At 45.1% G+C, this 17,108-nt stretch overlaps 1 protein-coding gene across 1 annotated transcript in view; it reads left to right on the top strand.

The window, feature by feature from the left end:
* prkd3 (protein kinase D3) overlaps nucleotides 1-6,168 on the top strand; it is a gene marked incomplete at both ends in the record, with an annotated part of 42,474 nt that extends 36,306 nt beyond the window's left edge. Inside the window, 8 exons of the mRNA XM_084438761.1 lie at nucleotides 1,436-1,488; nucleotides 1,906-1,978; nucleotides 2,176-2,282; nucleotides 2,674-2,835; nucleotides 3,853-3,951; nucleotides 4,075-4,342; nucleotides 5,601-5,686; nucleotides 5,995-6,168. Of these exons, the coding sequence (XP_084294887.1) occupies nucleotides 1,436-1,488; nucleotides 1,906-1,978; nucleotides 2,176-2,282; nucleotides 2,674-2,835; nucleotides 3,853-3,951; nucleotides 4,075-4,342; nucleotides 5,601-5,686; nucleotides 5,995-6,168 (1,022 nt within the window). The remainder of the gene's footprint in view (nucleotides 1-1,435; nucleotides 1,489-1,905; nucleotides 1,979-2,175; nucleotides 2,283-2,673; nucleotides 2,836-3,852; nucleotides 3,952-4,074; nucleotides 4,343-5,600; nucleotides 5,687-5,994) is intronic.
* Nucleotides 6,169-17,108: the final 10,940 nt, after the last annotated feature.

Genomic DNA, 17,108 nt, shown 5'->3' with positions numbered 1-17,108 from the left:
ATTGCTTTGGATTAAGGGACTTGATGCCACAGGCTAAACTTTTCAAATGGCGTCTGCTAAATGCCATGTGTGACTTCACTGTTTTGTTATGTACAGTAGCTAGTGGAACTAGTGTTGCATAAATGGATGGAACAAAGTGAAGTGAGTCATAGAAATAGGGACCCCTATCTGTGAGTTTATACTAGGATTTGAGCGATGACATGAGTCAGTATAGAGCTCAGTCATGCTCAGGCCATTATGCATTGTGTATTTCCCCCTTGTTTTTTCAAGCTAGCTTACATAACAGTAGCAGCAGGCTGAATCAGCTGAACTCTACCAGGATTTTACTGTAGGTCAAGTGAGGTGAGAATTGAGTCAGCCGTGTCATGACCTGACAGCAGTGACATTCAGAAATGACTGGCCTGTTAACCAGCTGTAGCATGCAGTCTGAGCTAGAGTAGCCATGGTAAAACACCTGGATTGTGGCGGGGCTGCAGTAGGATTATCTGTTTACATGAACCAACAGTTCATCTTCTCGAGATGAGTCATTAAGATTAATTTACGGCTCAATGCTCATCGGCGTCAGTGTGCGTTTTTTTGGCTTATCAATTAAGGGATGAATTAATTAAAGTTGTGATAAAGACAGAGGGTAGATGAACATGGGTTTAAGACCATATCTATGGAGGACATTGGTTTCACCCCTGGCATGGTGCTCAGCAGATGTAGTCCCATAGCTAATGCCCACCAGATGATGTGGACCACTTCACCATCCAACCACTCTGAAATGACTACAAGGAAGCTGCATGGACTTCAGTGAACTCAATAGCCTGACAGTGTAGCATCCATAGAGATTGAATACATTATATTATTATTTTTGTCTAGTTTAGTAGTATATAAGTTTATGATAGAATGTTACTCAATGAGGAAGCTGAGGAGGCAAACTTTAATGAGGAGAGGATAGCAAGGTGGCTCAAACACTATTGAAAATCATATGAGATAAACATATTTTATTTTGGGGAATTTCCATCATTGAATTATGATCGAGGAGACTCTCTGATATATTGATATTTTTGGGTCCATGAAAGGTTACTTCTGTTTTTTTAGATAATCATTATTATTAAATAACCTCACGACTGCAAAATCAGTCTCAGGAGTCATCTATAACCCTAATTTTGAAATATTACACACATTCCTGTCATTTTAGCACACATACCTTCCCTAATCTATTTTATAATGTAGTAATTGTGCAATAAAATGCTTAATGATGTGTTAATAGGCCTATCAGCAAGCAGCTGCTATGAGCCTGAAGGGCATGTGGTAACACAACTATGTGAGCAATGCATCGCTGTTTGCGATCAGATAAGGATACATATATTAGGCTGGTTTATGTAATTTTAATGTACAGTTGTTGAAAACTGTGTGTACATGTGTGTCTGTGTGTGTGTTTCCCCTCCAGAAGAGTTGTCTATCAGCATATCTGTCTCTAACTGCCAGATACAGGAGAATGTGGTGAGTGCCAGCACTTTTTTCAGACAAATATTTCACAACTTCCCAGCACAGTACTGTGTGTGTGTGTGCGCGCACACGCGTGTGTGTGTGTGTGCACATCTGTGTGTGTATATGAGTGAATATGTGTACTTCTTCATTGTCCAGTGCCATATTGTGGCCACTGAAAAATCTCCACCATATTCTTTTTTTAACACAAAATAATAAAGGAAGTCACAGATTCCATTGTTACTGTGGGGAAAAAAGGGGCTTTCAAGTGTGCTTACTTCTACATTGAGTGAAAGTGACCACACTAAAAATTGCACTGCAGTATTGATTATTTTATTATTAATTAATATATTACACCGGCACCCAGCTACAGAGATCCCAATAATAATGAATGTAGTATGAAGTAAGTAACCGGTGTATTTGTCTCTGCAGGACATCAGCTCAGTCTACCAGATCTTCTCTGATGAAGTGTTGGGCTCTGGTCAGTTTGGGATTGTGTATGGAGGTATGTGAAGATGAAGGACCATGACAAGGAGGAATTTGTTATTCAGCCAGACATGAAACAAATTAGATTAGTCTAGACTAGTTATCACCACTTGCTATTATTACAGTTCCATTGCCCAATGATCTCAACATGCCACTTATTTCTGTCATAGCCTACATGTGTATAACGTCACATAAAACATATTTATCTTTGGGTAGGCAAACACAGGAAAAGTGGAAGAGATGTGGCCATCAAGGTGATTGACAAGATGAGGTTCCCCACCAAGCAGGAGAGCCAGCTGAGGAACGAGGTGGCCATTCTACAGGTAGACCGTCTGTCTGTCTGTCTATCTATCTATCTATCTATCTATCTGAGGAACGAGGTCTGTCTGTCTGTCTGTCTGTCTGTCTGTCTGTCTGTCTGTCTATCTGAGGAACGAGGTGGCCATTGTCCAGGTAGACGAAAGGTTAGCATGCTCAACTACCTTGTAGTTGTAGTAGTAGTAGAACCTAGTAGTGAATGGCTGGCCAGCACTCACAACAAATCTTCTTCTACTTCAAATGGTTATCTGAACTCACTTACACCGCCTAAATACCGACTAATATGTCTGACATGGCAGCAGTGTCACATTAAACTGAATTTCAAACTTTTCTACGCTAATTTGTTGAATGGTGAAAAGGCGCTCCTATAACTCAGATGTTTGTGGTTGTGTTTAGAACCTGCACCATCCTGGCATTGTCAACCTGGAGTGTATGTTCGAGACCCCCGAGAGGGTCTTTGTCGTTATGGAGAAGCTCCATGGAGACATGCTGGAGATGATCCTGTCCAGTGAGAAGAGCAAGCTCCCAGAACGCATCACCAAGTTCCTGGTCACACAGGTTGGTCTTCCTCCAGCTGTGGCTGTCCGCCTGCCTGCCTGCCTGTCTGCCTGCCTGTCTGTCTGTCTGTCTGTCTGTCTGTCTGTCTGTCTGTCTGTCTGTCTGTCTGTCTGTCTGCCTGCCTGCCTGCCTTCCTGTCTGTCTGCCTGTCTGCCTGTCTGTCTGCCTGCCTGCCTGTCTACCTTCCTGCCTGACTGCCTCTCTGTCTCTCAATGTCTCTCAAATGTCTCTCAATGTATCTCTCTGCTTTCTTCTTTCTTCGTTTTTTTTTTTTCTTTCAACCACCCTCTGCCTAATTTCTTTCTCCCTTTTCTCAATCTCTCTCTAGTTACCTCTCCCTCCTTCATCCCTCTTTTCCATTTTGCCATCTTTTCCCTTTCACCCCATCTGTCTTTCTCCTCTCTTTCTTTGTGTCCTCACACGCGTCCCTGTTATATTTCTCTACATACTAGCCTCTGCCTCAGCCACGGGACTGTTTACTCTTGCGGCTTGTGGCTCAGGGGGTGAGGGGGACTGTTTATGTGACGGACCGACCGGGGCAGGATGATGGCATCGTGGCGCGGTCCCGCCCCGTGGTTTACAAACTGTAGCGTTCTGCTGGTTCTGTGGCCTGATTAGAGAACAGGGAGAGGGGCCCTCGGGCGACAGTCGGCAACCAAACAGGAGCCGGGCCCTTTAGGCATGGACCCTGCACTTTGCAATTAGCAGCAGCAGGCCCCGGTTCTGATGTGGTCTCTTTAGAGCCTGGTCCAAGCCAGGAGCCAGGCACACTGCGGCTTGGTAGCTAAACATGCGTGCCGCGCTAGCTTACACTACGTATGGTTAGCGACGATGAGATGTGGAGATTAAATCATTATGTTCATACAGAAAGAGACCGGTTGACCCCTGAAGGATATTTAGAAACTTATATAACTCTTGTTATCCACAGCATTGTGAAGGGGGACGCGTGTAACATTATACTCTATGAGCGGGCTATCGGACTGAAGCAGGGGTTTGAGGTTGGGTTTTTTGTTGCAGATCCTGGTGGCTCTGAGACATCTGCATTTCAAGAACATCGTCCACTGTGACCTGAAGCCTGAGAATGTGCTGTTGGCCTCAGCAGAGCCCTTCCCTCAGGTAAGAATGGGCAATGTGTGTGTGTGTGTGTGTGTGTGTGTGTGTGTGTGTGTGTGTCTTTTTCTATGTTTATACCTGTGTGTGAGACGCTCACCGTATATATGTGTCGCATGCGGCGGACAGGTAAAACTCTGCGACTTTGGCTTCGCCCGCATCATCGGCGAGAAGTCGTTCCGGCGGTCGGTGGTCGGCACGCCGGCCTACCTGGCGCCCGAGGTGCTGCGCAGCAAGGGCTACAACCGCTCGCTGGACATGTGGTCGGTGGGCGTCATCGTCTACGTCAGCCTGAGCGGCACCTTCCCCTTCAACGAGGACGAGGACATCAACGACCAGATCCAGAACGCCGCCTTCATGTACCCGCCCGCTCCCTGGAGGGAGATCTCCGCCGAGGGTACGCCGAGAGGCCGGCCCGGTTTCGTTTCTCCTCCGGTGTTTCCTTCCCTGCGCCCGCTGCTCCTTGCTCTCTTCGTTCTTTCACCCGTCCTTCCTTCTGTCCCTCCTTCCTCCCTCCCTCCCTTCCTTCCTTCCTTCCTTCCTTCCTTCCTTCCTTCCTTCCTTCCTTCCTTCCTTCCTTCCTTCCTTCCTTCCTTCCATCCTTCATTCCATCCCTCCCTCCTTTTATCCTCCATGTTCCTCTTAATTTAAGGTATCTGGCTGCCATCACAGGTTCATGTCAAATTGAGTATATATATTATTTGGATATAGTATATACTGTATACATTTTTGTTTTGTTTAGAATGTGTAAATAATCCTGTAAGGTATAGTTTGTCTAGGATGACTTGGCACGCAAATTAAAAAAAAAAATCATTCATTCATTCATTCATTCATTCATTCATGTAGATATCTTTCAGAATACGTCCATGTAGCAGAGTAATAGTACAGTCTGTGTGATGGGCCGCCCCAGTAAAACAGAGACACAGGAAGTCTCAGGCAGACACTCAGACATGCCGTCTCAGCACTATTCTCACCTCCCACGCGTCTCGGCCTGCCGGAGACAGATTTCACCCCCTGCGCCTCCCCGACCTTTCTGCCGTGTGGTTTAGGTCTTCATGAGTCACTGGCAATGTCAATGTCCCCAACTGCCCCCCAACTGCCCCTTGTAAATCTCCACCCACATACAGATGTTCAGCATTTGATTCGGCGCCACTTTCGCAGCGGCAACAAGTTAAATAATCATTTCGGTGAATTTTTATTAAGCGTGGCACACCAACCACCAGGAGGCATCGTCGAGCAAACGGCCTCAAGAGGCAGAGGAACGCAGGACTGACAACCTGGCGCCCCACCCCTGTTTCCACAGGACGTTATCTACCTAATGCCTACGGGTTAAAATAATTATCAAATGTCCCTTATGAGTGGTGACATTTTTTTCTGTCTACATGTACACTGTAGTTGTTACGTGACTGGCTTACTACAGGCTGTCAGTCTTGTGTTCACTGCACCGAGACCCTCGCATTAACAACTGTGTGAAATTGAACAGTGTTCTGCTGCCTCTAGTGGTTGCGAGTGGTGGCGCGTTTACCGCCGCCAACCTTGTGACAGGGGGAGGAGTACAATTTTGGATGATAAACATCAGTACAATATGAAAGATGGAAAATAAAATGATGTCTGTAAACTTTAATTTTAAGAGAAGTGTTTGTGGTTCTCCACAGCGACAGACCTCATCAACAACCTGCTGCAGGTGAAGATGAGGAAACGGTACAGTGTGGACAAGTCCCTCAGCCACCCCTGGCTACAGGTAACACACACACACACACACACACCGCATACCCATACAAACCAGGTCCCAGAACATATACAGTAAAATGGGCGTTAATTTAAATCCATCTTGACCCGTCGGTCAGTAGACTACTGTATAATGTGATTAGGGTCAAAATGTTTTGTTTTTTTCTGGTCAGGTCATGATGACATGAGGGAAATCTCCTCTTCAGACATTGATCATTGAATAAACTGTACAGGGCGTTATTTAGAGGAGGGCAGAGTTTCTGTTGGGACCGTCCTGAAGGTCTAATACCCTCCCTCCCTCCCCCCCTCCCTCCCCCTTAGGACTACCAGACGTGGCTGGACCTCAGGGAGTTTGAGACGCGGCGCGGCGAACGCTACATCACCCACGAGAGCGACGACGCCCGCTGGGAGGAGTATGCCGACGAGCACAGCCTGGTCTACCCCAAACACTTCATCATGGCGCCCAACCTGGACGATATGGACGAGGACCCCTAGTGGTCGGGAGGGCTTCTTACACTACGTGTGTTCATAAGAGGGAATTACAACAGGACCGTCTGCATGTTGACGAATAGACCTTGGAAAGCTGCTGAATTTCCCTCCAAAACTGATTGTCACAGGAAGAGTCGGAGGCCATTCACCGTTCGTTCGCCTGTGGCTGAGATGGGCGTGCAAACCCAGGACTTGGCAGTTAGACGCACTGCCATGGGCAGCAGACAGGTGGCGCTGTATGGGCGCATGCAGGAGTGTGCCATATCGGTGTCGGGGTGAACTTTGGGAGACGACGACAATTGAGATGACGTTCATTCTTGTTTTATTATTCTGAATCATTCCACGGGAGTTCAACATTGTGGCTCACTGTGGAGAAATGCTACATCTCACAAGCCAAGTGATCGCAGGTTCACGTGATATGACAACGTCAAGTTTAATTTCCTTTGGGAGAATGAATAATATGCTTTTCTATCTGAGAGGGCCTGAGTTTAACCCAGGAGAGTAAAGGGCACCTTTCACAAGGGATTTTTTATCCATTGAGAGATGAGAATGCATCGGTTATTAGCAACCATAAACTGTACACGTTTCTATTCCAATACTGTTTTCACAACTGTTTTTTGATGGCATGAAACTGGAACTATCGTTTTTTTGTGTAAATGTTTTACATGTATTTTACTAATGGGGGTAGATGTTTGCACTATACTACCATTGAGCCTAACAATTTCAAGACATTTTGATAGCTGCTAAATCATACGGGGCACCTTGAGAAATGACCAAAGACGGACATACGGAAAGCTATCAGACAGCGATGGTCTGAAGTCGTCATAACAAGTCCGGACCATACAATACCGTATTTCCCCCATGCTGTCAGTCTTGAGATCTCTCAATCTCATGATATCTCAATCTTCTTGAGTGTGAAGTGTCTTTTGCTATCTATATTCCAAGGAGGACTAGTTTTGACCTCCACTGCACAAGCAGGTACAGTACCTGTACGTATGTGAAAGACAGACTGAACCTGAGACGTTTAGCCGTGTCTCTGGATCATTTGTGCTGAATAAAGGACATGTGACTGAGAGGGGCTACCCTTGGACTTAGTATCAGGTTCAGTTCTAATAGAGCCTGAATTTAGACCAACTAAGGGTAGTATAAAGCATGAGTTCAAGGTCAACAACTTTTGTCTTTTTGTGTTGGTTGAGATCCCAACAGTGATCCAAAAGTGTTTTCAAAGTGAAGCCAATACTGAGCATCTTTTTCTAGTGTTTTACATATTCATTATTTTCAAGCTTGAATTATCTTTGTTGGTCTTGAGTGTTCAACTGCACTCCAGGTCTGGAATCGTGTGTCGCTCATGTGGTGCTCTGTTGACGTCTTGGTGTTTGTCCCCCCCTGAGGTGACCAACGTAGATTTTAACAGAACGTCTATTTTTAGGGAGCATTTACTACATTTCAATGTCATCGGCGATTCAAGTAGCCCTTAGAGAGTAGATGTGAGTAACAGCTGTCTCTTCCAGGGTAGATAGTGTGCCCTAGTTCCTGGTAGTCTTTTGGAAGTATGGAGAAGGTTTGTGCTCTAACATTGTAGTATTTTGGGAGTATGGAGATGGTACTCCGACCATCAACCCTTTCCCTTCTGTGTTGCCGCTGGATTGGCAGGTGTCAGTGTTTTGTATATTTTAGTTCATACAAATTGAATAAAAACTCAACTTCGTTACATTTTGAATTTCAACTGTATTCTGCCTTTTATTTGATATTTTCCTATAGGGCAATTCAGTTTACAGACATCTATGCTTTATACAAATTGGAGGTTGGCTTGTCCCACAGACAGTAGGCTATCTACAGATGGATAGTTAGCTACAGTACAGAGTCTGTACAAACAGGGAAATGACATATAAACAGTACAGAAGTTCTATACAAGACTCAATGCTACTTAACTAAAGAGTGGGTGTATACAAGTTCACATGCAAGTGATTGTGGGTTTAAGCAGTGTATTAATGTGTGTGCGTGCGTGCATACATACGTGTGTTTGTGTGTGTGTATGTGAGTGCGTGTGTGTTAGTGAATATGTAGTGGTTACACATGTCAAATCCCATTTTCAGCAGCTGGATGTGATTCTCAGACCACAGAGCTGAGCGGCCAGCTTCCCCACAAGGAAGTAATCACATCGTTAAAGATGGTGGTGGGGGGAGAGGGGGTCGAGGGCAACTTTGATATAAATCCTGATAAATGCCATCATGGGCAGCCCTTAAAATATCGCTAGCTCAAACTTGAGTGTTAAGCTTCTTCCAAAGGGGCTACAGTCCTCATCATCAGATGGATAAGATAATGCACAGTTTCAGATAATCCACCTTCACTACAATTCTATTGTGTAAATGTGGATTATCTAGGAACTAGATGCATCTCATCCCGCTGATGAAATGGACAGCTGTCATTATTTCACAAAGTCCTTTGAAGTGTTCTTCTCTGATGTCTCGGAGATGCTGCTCGTCAGATAGACTGGCCAGTGTTTGCAATCATGACTGACTCATTCATCTGCTCATAGCTACTGATGGGGGCAGCGGCAACCTCAAGCCCCTCCCCCTCTTCTCTCTGAAGGAGATCATTAAAGCTGGCTCTCGTCTTGCCTATCTGCTCCTCTGAAATGGCTTCAAGATGTGGTCTCCTGCTACACCACAAGGCCACTGACCCTGTTGACCCATGGAGAGAGAGAGAGAGAGAGAGAGAGAGACAGAGAGAGAGAGAGAGAGGCCCTGGTATAGTTGCTACAGATACCTCACACAGATACTCTCACTGCCCTCTAGTGGAATAGGTTAAGACGGCTATATGTTATTATTATTATTATTATTAGCAGTAGTAGTAGTTGTTGTAGTAGTAGTGGTAGTAGTAGTAGTATTGGTGGTAGTAGTATCAGAAAGTCAAGTCAGTTTTAGTAGTAGTAGTAGTAGTAGTAGTAGTAGCAGGCTCCCTGGTTGTAGTAGTAGTAGTCGTAGTAGTAGTAGTAGTAGTAGTAGCAGGCTACCTGGTTGTAGTAGTAGTAGTAGTAGAAGTGGTAGTAGTAGTAATAGTAGTAGCAGGCTCCCTGGTAGTAGTAGTAGTAGTACTAGTAGTAGTAGTAGTAGTAGTAGTAGTAGTAGTGGTTGTAGCACTAGTTGTAGTAGTAGTAGAAGTGATAGTAGTAGTAATAGTAGTAGCAGGCTCCCTGGTAATAGTAGTAGTAGTAGTAGTAGTAGTGGTTGTAGCACTAGTTGTAGAAGTAGTAGTAGTAGTAGTAGTAGTAGTAGTAGTAGTACTGGTAGGCTAGTAGTAGTAGTACTAATAGTAGTAGCAGGCTCCCTGGTTGTAGTAGTAGCAGTAGTTGTTGTAGTAGTAGTGGTTGTAGCACTAGTTGTAGTAGTGGTAGAAGTAGTTGTAGTAGTGGTAGAAGTAGTAGTAGTAGTAGTAGTAGTAGTAGTAGTAGTAGTAGTAGTAGTAGAAGAAGAAAAGATGTAACACTCAGCGAAAGGCACATCTAGGTTTCAGTGTGTGTCTACTCCTTATGCTCGATCAGACAGGTTTCCAGTCATACACTGAATACACACATAATCAGATCCAGACCCATTAACATCGGGACTCCAAGTAGAAAAAATGTATCCAGTGGTGGGAATTCTTGCAATTACTAATGTCACAGAGACAGACTGTTATTACAGATGTGATTAGAGATTGTATATTTCTTACTACTGTATTTTCAACTTTTTTCCAGCCAAGTGAATCATGGCGAAAGTTCATTGCCAAAATTCTGCCACCAGTTCTTCTTACCATTAAGCTGTGGTTTAAAAGTATAGTTGTGTAATATAAAGATACACCACCGCCCTCCTCTGGACAAATGTGGAACAACAACATGTAAGACTAATGGTGAATTTATTTCGGGGTTCTTTGAGAAACAGTTCTCTGTATAACCACCAGATGTCACCCTACACGAGAGGATAATGTGAGCAAAGGCCGTCCTCATAATAAAGGATTGCAATAGGTATTTCTGGTAGAGGAACTGTCTTTAAACTATTTTCCTTTATCCTTTATTAAGTCTAATTCCAACAGTTTGCTGTCTCCAAAGGAAATGTTGTGGAAGGTGATGGCCTATATGTGGGTGGTCAAATAATCTTCACACAAAATACTGCACAGTGAAATCTCTTCTTCACCCTACATCTAAAAACCCGACATATAGATATACATTGCTCCACTGTGCAAAGTTTATATTCAAATGTGCCCCTCAATGGATAGTGTCTACCCAGGTACAGTAAAGTCGGTGTCGGCCTATACAACTGTACCTGGGTAGACGTAACCCATTCATCTCAGCATGACAGAGAAAGACATGGAGCCAGGTGGGGCTGGTTCCCCATGCCAGTGTGTATTTGTGGTAGAGCTTTCCTCAGCACACTCACAGCTCTCTCGTCAGCTCCAGGGGAGGTCTGTGTGATGCATCCTCATTCCTCCTCCTCCTCCTCTCCCCCCTCCCTGCTCCCTGCTGGGTGTCCATGCTGCTCCAGACCAAACAAGCAAACAAACAGAACAACAGCGAAGGTCTCTCACTGGACACGGCCCGTCTGAGCTCGGGGAGAGATGGCCACAGATCTTGTTGATTCTCTGGTTCAGTTCTATTTCACTGCGATGGTACAGAGGGCCTCTGAGGACAGGTCTGCCCAGACAGAGCTCTGTTTGACTTCAGGGGTGGGTGGGTGGGGGGGTGTGGGGGGGGGGGGGGTGTAGTGCTGCCCCCCTCCCCCAGCCTCATCTCCAGCCTGGCCCAATACACTTTAGTAGGCTACCAGACTTAGCTTTTATCTAGGGTGACCTTTATCTAAGGCTGACCAAAAATGAGCTGAAGTTGTTGAGGTGGTATTCAGCTGCCCTTGGGTAGTCTTAATCTCCACGGGTTGCTGTTGTAATTCCAATCGTCCTTTCTGTCATCCTTCCACATCGTTGGGTTACGTTTCTACTCTAAGAAACTTAAACGACTTTTTGTGTAGTCAAAACAAACCAAAACGACATTGCTTTATGTCACAATTGTATTATATTGTTGACTCTGAGGAAGACGAAAGTCAAAGTCAGTCACCATTAAAACGTACAGATTACCTGAGTGCTCCAGTTTGTGGTATTCTGGGTAGTCCTATGGAAATGTCCAGGTAAACCTTTCTATTCAATTTTTGTATATATTGTCCTCAACTGTTGAGCACCAAACCCTCTACTGAGAACTTGGCTGAAGTGCGCCGAACTCCACTCTTTGGACTCTGATTGTATTTATGTTATACATTACAGGTATGGATACAGTATTTAGTTCAGATGCTAATTAACAACAGTAATTGAAATTTAATTCTGAAGCCTTTCCTTATTGGCTGGACCAGCTAGTGTATACCGTGTGTGTGTGTGTGTTTCCTCTGTCCTTCATGGAGGACACAGGGCTTTGGAAACTCCCTATCTCCTATCTCTAATAAAATCACTCAGCTCACATTTATTTATTTTCCCTATCTGTTTTTCCACATTAAGGCCCAGGTGACAAGTGAAGGCAATAGCAGAGGGCATTTACACCTTAGCCTCTGTGTATTAGGGACAAAGATGCCAGAAAAATGGCAAGTGGCTGACAAGATCAACTTTCAATTCCCTTGACTGTTTACCCATCAGCATCACCTAATAAAAAGTGTCTGGGAGTTGCATGTGTTCCTTTTTACAAAGTAGGCAAATATGATTAAATATATGTTAGTGGATAGATGATGAATTAATGGGTTTGGTCACCTGTGGCAGATTTTCATTCGACAGTGCAATCAGTTTTAAAGTAGCGCATGACATCCAGTTTTTGCCTTTTCTCATGTCACTCCACAACATGGCTGACATTGTCTCAGCACATTGTTGTCGGGAGCTGAGGATGATTTCCTGACCTGGGAAATGCAGATGAGCTATATATCGGCGTGTTTGGTTTGCTGAACCCAGCTGTGCTTTGAGAATCCCCCTGCCCTGACTACGGGCTAGGGTTACTGTGTGGGACCACCACTCGTACCCTCCCGCAAGCGGCCACAATACGCAACGACGCCCTCTGAAAAGGGCCGGCCATTGAACTCTCAGGCAAGTGGCAATATTTGCTCACCTGAAATACACACATCTTGCCAATTGGGGCTGGTGGGAAGTGCTGGCCTGACCTGTATCTCCTGGCCAGCTGTGGCCTAGAGAAAGCAGACCAGGAAGTTTTGTAGGGGGGGCTCCTCTGTCGGGGGGCTATTTAGCACCGGCAGCTCTATTGTGTTTTATGTGAGCCAGGGGCCATATTTGTTCGAAGCTGCAGGAGGCTGATGAGGTGCTAATCTGTTGAGTGGCTGTGTCATTGGGCCTGGGTTGCCAATAGCCTGTTAGCTGTCAGGGCCTGTAAAAAGGCACAATTTACAGGCCCTCCCCAAGACTCTGCCAAGGGTATTCACGGGTAAGCAAACACAGATTGGACACTTATGTTGTGGCTCTGGCAGGGAGGGCCTCAGCGCCCGACCCCTGCGGTGACACGTAGGCAGGCCCTCCTCACGGGCTGTCAGCTCCCACAATACCCTTCGGTAAACACTACAAATGAGCCATCTACATATGGATGGGCGCCTCAGCTGATACAGGAAGGAGCCCGGCAGATATGAAATCTCCTCGACCGGGTTCGGGTCACTAGTCAGTAGTCACTGTGTGTCAGAGGTCATCCCAAACTTGCCATTCCCCATCAGACAAAAAAAACAGGGCCACCAGCTGCCTGCAGAAAATGACCCGGCGGAAAAAAAGGACATGGCTAAGAGCCTCCGTCAAATGCACAACTGGGACATGTGGGTTTTCTAAAGGTGTCTAGGAATGTTTCTGAGATACAGAGCAGTGGAATCGGAGAAGAAATTGTACTTTGCAGATATAAACTTCATAATTGTAGCCTACAACATATGATGCAACGTAGCCTTCATTGCAGTAATGAAAAGTACTATAACATAGAATTAAGGATAGCTGGTAACTATCTTAATGGGTAGTTATGCACAGAGAGGATGCGAACATGAGGACAAGCTTCATCGTCTTAATGATGAGATAGGCCCTGACATAATTTCCTATCGGCCTAATTTGAAGGCCAAGTTTGCCTTCTGGTCGTGGGCTGACAGGGGGGATCAGAGAGGGTGACGGCTGGGTGCGAACGAGGGTGACTCGCTGCGGATGATGGTGGCGTCTGATTGTAGTGATGTTGAGACACAGTTCCTCCCCTGGGATCCCAACACTTTAATTAACATACCACTACTTGGCACGGTGTTTAATTGCTTTCGGCCTGTGATTAAATGTGTATTGACTCTGCAGTTAGCCTGCTAATGAATAACAATGTGCTGATTTGCTGATATTAAATCTTCTGCCCCAATACACATCCCCATTCAGACGGCTCAACGTGACTTGAGCTGCCTGCCGCTTTGCTGTGGTCGTGTGGTCAGAGTGTGTCGGCTGAGAGAGCGGTTAAAGAAAACAGGCCGAGTATTTAAAAGTGACGGAAGTACAGTAGCTCGAATCCACATCTCGCTCCATCACTTGTCTAATGCTATGGGTTCAGCTGAGATACAACTGACATTACTCCTCAGCTTCCCGTTTGAAGTACAGAATACAATTGATGCTAATATTAAAATTGACACTCACACCGCAGTACTGTCATGGAGGGGAGGGGGGGGTATTGCATCCACGATCGAGTGGCCAGCACTACAGTCAGTTTCCTCACACAAGGCCATTCTTCAATTTCCACTCGATCAAACCTTTTCTGGCGACATTCCTTGATGTCATCTTATTCTTCCATTCCTCAGTACTTCGGGGTCACACACTCTCCTCCTGTGGTCCCCTGAGATGACCTCTTGTTTGATGACATGCAGGCCACTGGTCAGCAAGGCCCTTTTCCATGACAAGAGGAAGAAGCAGCACAAATGAAACCGACAGGCCCTGGATACAGCGCACATAAACCGTATTGCGTGACATTCCCGGAACCCCCCCCTCCCTCTCAGAAAGCACGTATTTGAGGAAATCCTTAACCCATTTACGCTAGTGTTTGCGCCCAGACCCGCTGGGGTGGGAGCGCAATAACCGCGGACCCCCCCGCCCCTCTATCCCGTTCCTCCTCCCTCTGCATCCCGCCGTAATGGCCGCCCCTTCGTTTTTTATTTAGCCGGGTGTGTGTGTGCCTTCCCAGTCCAGTGGCTTTTCAGATTCATTTCCAGGTAAACATTCTGTGGCAGGCCACAAACCTGCAGCCAACAGGCGTTGTCACAGCTGTGTCAGATAATGGCGAGTAAAAAAGAAAGACTCCAGCCCTGGCTCTGGAATGTTTACTGTCACCACAGGCAAGTTGGCAGCAAACATTTTTCCATCACTTTCCAAAAGAAAGTCTCTCTCATTATTAATTTTATTTTGACGATCCGCAAGCTTAACCTCTTGCCCTGAGGAGGGAAGCGGAGCAACAAAACCTAAAAAAAAGGGGGTGAATCTTAAGTGAATCTTATAAGCTTGTTGAAAAGCGGGGTGGAAAAAAAAATCCCTACTTTGAAAGCGACGCTTAAAGTAACACATTCCTGCCAACAACTCCTTGGTGTTTGAAGGAATGTGAGAGGGTTCCGCCTCTTGTACGCGGAGGGACAGAGCACTGAGTTTCCATCTCCTTGAACTGAATCCAATGTAACTACCGATGACCCTAGGATGGAAGGACGCCAAGACTATTTCCTTGTTGATGGGATACTAGATCTGTCATCATAGCACTGTCATATTGCCACTTTGGGTTCATTCAGATGGGTTCACAAAGTCATAATCAGATTAAACTCTTCCATGACTTCACAAGAGCATCTCTGGTATGACAAGACCAGAATGGTCCAACTTTGGTCCTCTAGGGCTGTTGTGTATGATGGTTGCTATCTTATAAACATGGAATGTAGGCCTATCTGGATGTGTGAAATCCAACACGGTTCAACAATTGACACTAATGGATCAATTAGTGAACTAAAGACAAATGGGATTGCAGTCTTCAACAACTGGAACACTACCTACCCCATGGGCACAGGACTCTTGGAACCAACGAGAAGCAGTTGTTTCCTAATTGCTGTCACATAGAAAGAGCGAGAAAGATCCAGAATGTCCATAAAGAGCTAGTAATTTCTGCACCAACCTCATTTTACCCATGCGAAGACAGATCCACCAGTGCAACCGTGACATACCAGCACGACGTAGACAGCATTCCTCATTCGTGGTAGCGGACAGGCGAGAACCAGCTCCAGGGATGTAGCACTAAAGCGACAGCACCAACACACTATGCACAGCCTCCACTGTGAAATGTGTGGAAGAGTATGAGACTTGTCATACACCTATAAGATAACAGAATCACACACAACACTCACATTAAGTACATTTATCGAGTCCTATTTCATTTACAATATCTTGAATGTCCTACCCACAACGGCATGCCCTACCTCAGTGCATGCGGTTACGCCGACCCAAATGTGGCGACATAAATATAACCTGGTACATATTCTCTAGTCCTAAATGTGCCCATTTTTCCAACCTTAGAGAGATACCAAGCGGATACCATTTGTTTAATCACATGTGCAAAGTGATCAGAACCCAGTTTCTGTTTTTGACAAACCAAAATGTGACCTTCACCCGAGTGAACATGTGAGGGGACTTTGCCACAAGTTGATGATTAACCATAGAATTAATAAGAACATCTGATCGGTAAGCTACCATGCCACCGGCCATAGACGATTGGGTAGAGATAGGATGTAAGCCTACAATAAGATATAGGCCTAGGAGTGTACATGGATGTGCTGTCTGTAGGAATACTAAACTGCATTTTCGTTGTCTGGTCTTCGGCATTAGTATCCCATGCACACCAACCTCGCCGTTTTAGGGTGTTCAATTTCAATAACGCATTTTTTCCCCGTAAACCTCTAAATCAATAGACCTATATAGGCTATTTCCCGATGCGTAACTCCTGATGTCTAAATAATGTACTAGGGTAAAACATGTCGGTATAGGCATAGGTAGGCTATGCCTATTCCTTCCTGAAAAGAGGGACTGTCATGTATCCAGCCGATGGAATCCACAAACCTCAAACACACACTTTAGGTTCTCATGATCTCATTCCCAAGTTAAGCAGACTCCTTGTTAGTCCCTCGTCAACACGGCACGGTTTACTCGGCCTTACTAATGGGGTCCACTGATGGTTATGCTCTTACGTAAATATGCAGTCAAATAGATGTACAACCATCGGCACGTGGCTGGCGGCGCTCTGCACACTCACCTTGATGTTGGTGTATTGTTAAATATCAACAAGACGGGCCTTTGCCTGACAGCACTACCGCAAAGCTAGTTTATTTAGGAGTTCTGATAGGCTAATTATAGCACTGACTTGCCTATTTGAAATTTGACAAAGAAAAATAGCGCATATTTATGGTGGAATAAAAGCAGGACCTATGTGTGAGCAAATAACATGTCATGCACCATTAAGATTAAGAACTGTTAATGGGCAAATGCAACCGAGAGAGGGCGCTCTGAAACTTGAATTCAGTGGACCATTCTTGTCAAACGATAACCATTAAACCATTAATAAGATTGTGTGATTTTACTGGACAGGGATATAGTAAACCCAATTTTATTGAATTTGGAGAGACTTGAATTCTCTTGAAATTACACTGGCATATTTTAATTTATCTAATATTGGCAACGCACTTCTACAGGCAATGTGAGCATTTTGGATAAAATATATCCTATTCTCATATTTCACATTAAGCAGTTTTAGCATTTAGCATTAACGCACACCGCCTCAATATTTAAATTCCTCACAGCATGGCGACACAGCTTGATAACAAAGCCTATTGAATTATGTGTCAATAATATTTCCCGTGTCTCGATCAGTTAAACCATCAGTGCTCAAACACACTGAATAAACTTTACTC

Source organism: Borostomias antarcticus, assembly GCF_949987555.1.
Source record: "Borostomias antarcticus genome assembly, chromosome: 5".
Taxonomy (NCBI): Eukaryota; Metazoa; Chordata; class Actinopteri; order Stomiiformes; family Stomiidae; genus Borostomias; species Borostomias antarcticus.
Note: the sequence above shows the minus strand (reverse complement) of the source record. Positions and strands in the feature narration are given on the sequence as shown.